Source organism: Pleuronectes platessa, chromosome 14, assembly GCF_947347685.1.
Source record: "Pleuronectes platessa chromosome 14, fPlePla1.1, whole genome shotgun sequence".
Classification (NCBI taxonomy): domain Eukaryota; kingdom Metazoa; phylum Chordata; class Actinopteri; order Pleuronectiformes; family Pleuronectidae; genus Pleuronectes; species Pleuronectes platessa.
The window spans coordinates 10,627,008-10,635,906 of record NC_070639.1 but is presented as its reverse complement, the minus strand read 5'-3'; the positions used below and the strand labels follow the sequence as shown (position 1 = coordinate 10,635,906).

At 39.8% G+C, this 8,899-nt stretch overlaps 1 protein-coding gene across 2 annotated transcripts in view; it reads right to left on the bottom strand.

Annotated features, from left to right (window-relative positions):
* Nucleotides 1-1,399: 1,399 nt before the first annotated feature.
* LOC128456485 (nectin-4) overlaps nucleotides 1,400-8,899 on the bottom strand; it is a 28,065-nt gene continuing 20,565 nt past the window's right edge. For both annotated transcript variants that reach the window (XM_053440678.1, XM_053440677.1), the window contains exons 2-8: nucleotides 7,426-7,764; nucleotides 7,028-7,330; nucleotides 5,164-5,260; nucleotides 4,178-4,332; nucleotides 3,376-3,490; nucleotides 3,214-3,302; nucleotides 1,400-2,997 (exon numbers count right to left, since the gene is read on the bottom strand). In XM_053440678.1, the coding sequence (XP_053296653.1) occupies nucleotides 3,242-3,302; nucleotides 3,376-3,490; nucleotides 4,178-4,332; nucleotides 5,164-5,260; nucleotides 7,028-7,330; nucleotides 7,426-7,764 (1,070 nt within the window). In that variant the 3' untranslated portion in view covers nucleotides 1,400-2,997; nucleotides 3,214-3,241. The remainder of the gene's footprint in view (nucleotides 2,998-3,213; nucleotides 3,303-3,375; nucleotides 3,491-4,177; nucleotides 4,333-5,163; nucleotides 5,261-7,027; nucleotides 7,331-7,425; nucleotides 7,765-8,899) is intronic.

Here is an 8,899-nt window from a genome sequence, read left to right as displayed (position 1 = left end):
TCCTGGATGGAGACTGGACCCGATCCGCTCGCAGCACGGTACGCAAGTACTACTGTTTTGTACAAGATGCGGGCAGCCACTAGTAACCAGTGAAGGGAGCGGAGGAGCAGAGTAGTGTGAGTGAATTTAGGTTTAAGACCAGTCGAGCTGCTGCATTCAGGATGAGCTGCAAAGGTCGAATGGCACTAGCAGGTAGACCTGCCAGGAGGGAGTTACAGTAGTTTAGGCGTGAGATGACAAGAGCCTGGACCAGAACCGCATTCTCAGTGAGAAGGGGACGTGTTCTACTGATGTTGTACAGCATGAATCTACAGGACCGTGTTGTTGCATTAATGTTGGCAGTAAGGGAGAGCTGGCTATCGAGTGTCACACCCAGGTTCCTAGCAGTCTGAGTGGGGGTTAACACGGAGTTGTCAAAGTTAATAGTCAGGCCATCGGTGGGAGAGGCTTTCCCTGGGAGGAAAAGTAGTTCAGTCTTGTCAAGGTTAATTTTCTGGCAGAATTGTGCATAGAAAATAAGACAACAGGACTTCTGCAAGAAAAGAAAGTGTATTTATGCAGGTAGCATGACAGTGGGAACCTTGACTTGCACTATGCCCGGGGCCCTCCTTACCTGGAGGTGTCCCAGCCAAGGACTAAATACATGCAGCAGTCCTGATGTCCAACTTTATTATTATTTTAGTGGAGTAATATATTTTTGGATTCCAATCCTTTTTTTCTTAAATTAAGAGACACACACAGACACACACTCAGAAAAGATGGCATCATTCATAACAGATTCAAACACAGAATGCAAAAACTAGACCTCAACTGAAATCACAGATCTAAAGATGTAAACAATGCCTGGCCGGCTGCAGTGTAGGTCCAAAATCCTGTCTCCTCCATGTTGTTAAATGGGACATTGACCAAAATGAGTTACTCTCAAAGATGGCTTCTGTCATTTCAGGTAGTTCCTTTCACACTGATGTTTGTTCAAGTGTAATGTTTCTGATAAGTTTAGTTTCAGATTCTCGCTCCAAATGTGCAAGATGGCAGGGCTTGTATAGGCAAGATATCGTATTTATTCATTTCTTGATAGTGGGAGGACATGGAAACTCGTGTGTCCATCTTTATTTACAGCCTGTGGTTTAAAAAGTCACTTTAAAGTTCAACAATTTGGTAACCTGAGCAATCCAAGTTATGCAACTCCACCAGTGTAGACAGGAAGAAACACAGTTCCAACAAAGACTTTTTGTTCCCACAGACTGGCTTGTGACAGCCGTTATTTACTCTGCCCTTTACCAGAGTTAGCAACCCTTAACCCATGAAATACTATGTGATACAGGGAAAACTATTTTCCTGAAGTAATATTCACCATCAAGGACGGTGGGTGTAGAGTAAACACACTGTAAAACATTCCTTGTAATGCTTATCTCGTCTTTTATTGGAATACAAGTGCAAATTACAGTAATCCCAACTAGTGCATTAGTTAACAGGAGATATACTTTAACTTTAAAACACGCAAGGGTTCAGTGTTAAATGTTAAGGCACAGATAATGCAAAAAACATTTCAGCATGTCATTGAATCTTCGATTCCTTTAAAATAACAAAAACATAAACAGAGCACACGATGCATCAATGTTTTCAGTCTTTAAAAGCAAAAATAAATAAAAATTGTAGTTACTTCGCTGATTTAAGAAAACAAAAAAGCAGTAGTTTCTCTAAACTAAATGTTACTGAGGAATATTAAGGACGCAGAGCTAAAATGCTCTTGTGGATGGAAGATATGAAGCTTAAATAAGTAAGAAAGAATAAATAGGCTAGCAAAATCAAAAGAAGTAAAAACAATTAAAAACTTGATGCCTAAAGACTAAATCTGAAACCAAAACTATTTAGAAATCCAAAAGCTGCCCAGATAATGAATCCTTTAATCTTAAGTGTTTAATGACCTACTGGTTTACCTTGATGAACAGTAACAACCCACAGAATCCCCCCTGAATGAACGTTTAACGAGTGAAATATGTTGAAATGTCATAAATATAAATAATGATATTGATAAATATTAAATACTAGCATGTCAACTTAAGATGGAGAACACCTTCATATTTTATCTGGCATTAGAGGGAGAGGTTGTTCTGTACCCAGCTAATATGAGTTGGTGCATTTTGGAGCTGGTATTGCATTTCTTTCTCAGATCATTCAGCAGAATTGTAAAGACTTCATCTTATCCTTTTTTCTCTTCTTTGTAGTGATGTAACACAGAACATCACTGTTGACTTCAGTCTCACTTCAGTTGAGGTGCTCGAACAAGCAACAGATTGATTGGAAACATATTGAAAGCTTGTTCCACACTGCCTTGTCCTGACATATCAAAAGAATATCCAGTGAAATACGTAACCACTTGAGGTAAATACAAATGCTCTCAATCAGCTTCAGTTGAGTTCTATTCAAGACAAGTGTAATTATTTTAACATAATAATGTTGTGACACACTCTTATTTTTTATGTCTCTGGTTTTTACCTTTGTGTAATTTCATTTTTGTTCATTTTATAGCTTCAACTCGAAACTTGTATATTTAGTACTTTTATCACTTTAAGTTTGCTCTTCAAAATTCTCACAAATCTTTAGTCAGTTTGTTAACGTGAAGAACCAGGTTATACTTAGTTTTCATATAGATTCTGGTTTTTAATGCCTTATAAGCATATAACTCTGTTCAAAAAACGGTCAAGGAAAAAATTATCTACGTAACTACAGTGTACGTATAGAAGTTCAATATTCAATTGTGGCTCCTTCTGATTATTTTGTGTAACCTGGTTCCGTGTTTATGTGTGAACGTGCTGCATGATCCTCCACAAACCACTGGCACTCCAAAAAGGTTTTCTGAACACTTCACCCACCCGTCCATCAAGTGAGTGAATTTCTAATTTGGGGTCAACTATCCCTTTAACTGATGCACCTGAGCTGTTGCACCAGTTCACTGGACGAACACGTGTGTAGCAGAGGTGTGTGTCATGCTCCCTAAGACAACAAATGTAAGAAAGAAAATATCAGGAATCTCCAAAGTAACAGTTATAATGAAATGTATTGTTATCATCAAATACCCCTAATAACTGCATGAAAAATGGCTTTATTATTAATTAATGTTGTAAATTTACATTTGAGGGAAACTTAGGAGCCAAATAGTATTGCAGCAAATTAAATATGACACGTTTCTTCTATCTCTGCCTGTATTACCGTTTATTCTGCGTCTTGAAGCCAGTACTCATAAAGTCGCCTCGTCAGGATTTATCACCTCCGTCTCCCCACGTGTGACCGGGACTCTCCTAAACAATCAAACATCAGTTAATAGGAGATACAATAATTAGATATAAAATACAGTATTACTAAACTTGGTACCTTGAACCTAAAAATGGAAGTTTGTCAGATTTATAAAGATGCCACGCTGCTGCTGCTGCTACTACGATAAGGACGATCAGAAGAGCAAATAAGATCCAACAAACAATGCAGGGTTCTGTAGGGAGAAAAAAACACAAGAAGGAAGAACACAGTTAGAGGAAATACTGTCAGCTTATCTCCCTAAAACTTGTCACTGTGGTCTGTGATTTAGTGATTGATAGGTACATGTCGAGCTCTGTAGTGTTTCAGCGTGCACTGCAACTTGGTGATGAAGTACAAATACACACACACACACAATTTACATTTCCAGGTGTCCCCAAGCCCCAGCACTCGAGTTCATCTTGAAACGAGGTCATTTACTTCTAGTTTTAAGCCTAAATGTCAGCTGATATCTTTCTACGAGGTGCATTCACGGTTGGACGTGCTAACGCCCATTAGCTTAGCAACTTCCGGTGGACTTTAGGGCTTAAAAAATGGTGTAAATGATCTAATTTGAAGTAGAATTTGAATGTTGGGGCTTGCGGACACTTGGATTACAGCACACGAGCAGTTTGGAGGTTGTTTTATTATTTTGGGTGAACTATCCCTTGAAGAAAACCTTGACAGAAGGCGAATGAGAGGAATCCTGACTAAATACCTGCAGCAGTCCTGATGTCCAACTTTATCATAAATTTAAAGAAATACATTTTTTGATTCCAATCACTTTTTTTTTTAATTAAGAGACACACTGGCAGACACACACTCAGAAAAGATGGCAACATTCATAACAGATTCAAACACAGAATGCAAAACTAGACCTCACCTGAAATCACAGATCTAAAGATGTAAACAATGCTTCTTCCATGCGAGTTAAATGCGGTACACTGGTAGAGGCCATTCAGGTCAGAGCTCCTGGTCAGAAACTGCAGTGATCCACCCTCTACTCTGACACCAGACTGAGGCCACGCTTTGCCAACTCTGAGGCAGAGAAAAACAAGAATGAGTATCAAACATGGAGCCAAGTGACGACTGCTGTAGAGACACAACATGTGTCACGCTTGTAGAGATGTGCAACTAATCAGATGATAACTTTAGATTCTAGCTGTCTCTAGAATTTCAAGTAGTTCATAAGTCATACTTAGAAGTTTTTAGCCCTGTTCACACCTGGTACTAAAATGCATCCTGAATGTGTATCCTGTGACCTGTGATTGGATCTCACTGAAGGAGCCATAAATAAGTTTTAAAAAGATTTATATTTTTTTGCTAGTTATAATATAAGATGTAATGAATTTTATTTGGGGAATATTATTTGTATTATTTATTGTTGACTTGTGATCATATTATTTGGAAGGAAATAGGTCATAAGGATAGGGGCGGGGCTTATAGTTTATATAAGCACCAGTGCACCTGTGGAAGAGGAAGAGAGGGAGAGAGGGGACGCCGTTTTTGTTGACCGCTAAAACTTCCTCACACAACCCGCTATTTCCGTGATATATGTCATTTCTGTCTGTGAAGTCAAATGATATTTAACCCAGTGTGATTATAAGTGCCTGTGTCTGTATAGCTGCTTTCAGACATGCACTGGACTCTGCTGATCATGTGTGAACACAAACGTCAGAGTGAGACATGCCGTAGTTTCTAAGGACTTCATCCAACACCTTTAGAAATGATTCGTTACAATCCATTCTCCTTACTTCAGTAACACAAAATACAATTCAAACGCATCCAATTCATACAATAACTGAACTAAATATGTTCTTCTTGGGCTTATACATTTTCCACTGAAATGGATGATTCCAATTACTGTACCTGGTCCAGTTAAATTCTGGTTCGGGGTTGGAATCAGTCTCACATTGAAATGAGTCTTCTTTGAGAATTGCACCAATTCTCACTTCCTCAGGCGCAACTGCAAGAAACCGAAGGTTAAACACCACTTGTGGATCTCATCCCCCTGTGCACAGGGTTACCTTGTTTACTGTGGCCTTTTATTCAAATGTTTCAGGTTCATTTTTTTGGGATTGCAACTTAGCACAGCTCAGTGTTAAGTCCGGCGCATGCTTCTGCAACTGCGGCTTTTCACGCAGCTGTGTCGACGGACTCGTTTTAATTATTGGTTCTCCAAGGGTTGTGCGTTTTCCAAAGCAATTCACCGCCAGAACACTAGGCGGAGTAAAGTTTTTTGTCGAAGACGACCTTCTTTGTGTGTGGCAGTCGTCTACGATTGTTTATTTACATCGCCACTGCTGCTTCTCGTAGCCTTTTTCTGGCGGTCAAATTTGTCCCATATCTTCCGTTATACAAGTGGTCATACTTTCAGATCTCTTCTGCCAAACGCTCTTCTATTTGGTCCATATTCGTTCATCTAAATCTTCCGTGGTTTCCGCTGGTATTATGGGGCATGAAACCGGAAATGTGACTCCGGAAAGGATGTAGTTAGCAGACCAATCACAGCCTCGCGGGCTGCGTGAGGCTTGTGTAGCTTTGCCGTATAGTTAGAAAAATTGGGCGACGCACGCAAGCACACAAGAGGTGAGCAAGGGCCCTTGTGTGTCCTTGAAAACGCAGAAGCATGCGCTGGCCTTTAGTCTTTACAGAGGTCCAGTGTGACATTCATGATCTTGCTTAACCATGATGACTCACTGATTATACTGTTGTGGGACAAATAAAGGATTAGCTTAGCCTCCTAACTGTTGTTAAACTGTTCAAAAATCATTTGTCTGCTGCAATTGATGCATGTATATAAAAAAGGCTTTCATTAAAAATATTTTTAAAGCTTGTATTTCTCATGTCTGTCCACGTTTAAAGTGAATCGGCTGCTTTTAAAAGAATGCTGTTTTCTGAGATTTCAGTACAGACTGCTACTTCTCACACAGAGTAAGTCAATCAGGGTCAAATCATCTCGGCCTGCAAGGTCATGGACTTCATGCGACTTCTGAACCCTTTGGATTTTACTGAACATATCGCTGTTCCAACTCATAACCACGACCACAGATTAGATTTAGTGATCTCCAAAGGTTTAGATATTTTTGTTAACAAGATTGTTGATACTAACCTGTCAGATCGAGATTGTTTGTTTTATGATGTGACCATAGATGATACAAGAACAAAATGGTACCGAATGCCTCATTAGGAGACGCTATCTATGTTCATCCTCAGCTGCCGAGTTCTGTACTCTGTACTTAAGCACTTCCAAATGCTCTCTAAGGATTTATAATCAATCCATGAAAAAGTGAATCAATTTACATCGGCAGTGTGGCACCAGAGACATTCAAACAGAAATCATAGACTAAACTAATGTCATTGGGAAATGAAAGAGTTTGCCTGAGAGAATGTGCAGAAAGATCAAACAATCCAAAAAATAATAATGCGTCATGGGTAAAATGGTGGAGGGATTATATGTTATATCATAATGTTCTGCAAAAATAGAGTTTTTTGATTATTATTCTAAAACAGGAAACAGTGTTTACCAGTGGGATGCAAGGGGTCCTGTAATCCACAGCACAGATTCAACCACCTTCAACATGAGAGCAGCGCTCGAAAACACCTTTGAGTGTGCAGGGACTTCAATATAATTAACCATTAGGAAAACTGTAATCTTTCAAAAATAATTGATGTTGTGAATGAGAAATAAGCCTCATCATAAACGGAGGTAGAGGAGTGATTGTATACTCACAGTAAACTTGTATAGTAAAGGGGATCTTTGCCTCTTTCAACAGGGCTGGACTGGTGACGACACAGTGGACCACCTGTTGGTCGATATCCATGGTAGGTACTCCAAACAGGTAGCTGACTGTGGTAGTCTTACCATCATCATGATGTGTGGAGTTGGCTGTTGACCTCAAGTTGTCTGCTAAGCTACCTGTGAGCCAGCTCACGTTTGCCGGAGGCTTAGAATCAGCAGCCGTGCAGGTGGCAATGCAAACTTCCTTATCAGCCAAAGTAGGAAGGTTATCCTTCACACGTATGACAGGAGGCACTGAAAGAGTTATCAGACACAAAAGGTTAACATGCCCAAGAAGGGAATCTTCTCTAATTCACACAATAGATGTTTTAACCGTATACAATTTTTACCGAGCACATCCAGATGTATATGTGTGTTGTGAGTTCCACTGGGGAACAAAGTGAAGATGCAAGTGTAGATGCCTTCATCCTGCAATGAGACATTGGAGATCTGGAAAGATGCATTAAGCTTATTGAAGCTCCCAATAAACTGAATTCGATCATCGCGTCCATTGACATAATCTGGTCCATTTGTTTTCCGAACAGTCAAGAAAAAATTATCTTTTTTAACTCTGGTCGTCCTCTGCCATGAAATCTGGTTGACAGTCTCTGTGTTGTCAACAAGTTCGCAGTTGAATGTAACTGTACGTCCTTGCACCACAGTCCTGTTTCCTCCAATCACCTGGAGAGCTGTAAAAGACATAAAACCTGTCAGTCTATTTACAAAGCACAAACAGAGGTAAAAAGCCACATGAAAGAAATCCTAAAACATTTGATTGGACTCTCTGGCAGCCATGCTTTGTTTCTTACACCTGCGCTACGTGGCAGCTAACAGGTTGAATTGTTCTAAAGCAACTTAGCTGGTTTGTTCTCTTCATCTTCTTTACTGAATGAGTAAAATTAATATCCCTGAATTCAATTCAAATATATTGGCTGTGAAAACCGAGGGCAGGGATTATTATTATTAGGCACTGTGAGTTGTTAACCCTAGAACACTAACGTACAATTAGTAACACCATTACTAACGTCGGGTACATTTTACCCGATATAATATACCCGATAAAAAATACTTCTCATCAAAATATATGAATGTGTAACAATTCCAGGCAATTTGAATTCTCTTCCTTTATTTTCCTCGATACAACACCTCATAAAACAAAAAAGGTATCACGGGGGAACCTATGAAAAGGCTCTAAAATTTGTGAAAACTTAGGCAGTTGTTAAAGAAAAATCCCTAAAAAAATTAATAATAGAGCTGTGAACTTGTTCTTCGGTCCAGCCGTTCTCGGTACATGTCCGGTGAAGGCACCGTCTCCCTGCATCATTTACAACTTATATTATATTAAACAAATATAGTACCCTCTGTCACCACGTCGGGTGAAAATCACCCGAACACGTGCCTATTGAAAAAAACAGGGATGGGAGCAGGGAAACTAGCCGACCTTCTATGACGTCAGTGAAGCTACCCAAGGACACACGCCACTCAGTTAGCAGCAACACAATGAAAATCCCTTGACCACACTCACCTGGGTAAAAAACACCCGACGTTAGTGTTCTAGTGTTAAATAGGAGTCACCATGCGTTTAGTATATGCCTGGTGACTGGTGTGTGTTCGACTTCATATGTCTCTGTGCAGTGTTAACATAATGTAATGCATGCTGGTCTGAACACAAAGCGGTTACAGTTTTTCTCCTGCAGCTACAGCACTTGGAAACCCCCTTTTACCAGACACCTCACTCTGATTGGCTGAAAGCTCCAACGACACTCTCTGAAGATTCATAATCAGCAGATGCTGAGGATGAGATGCTTATTTGACTTCCTTTTT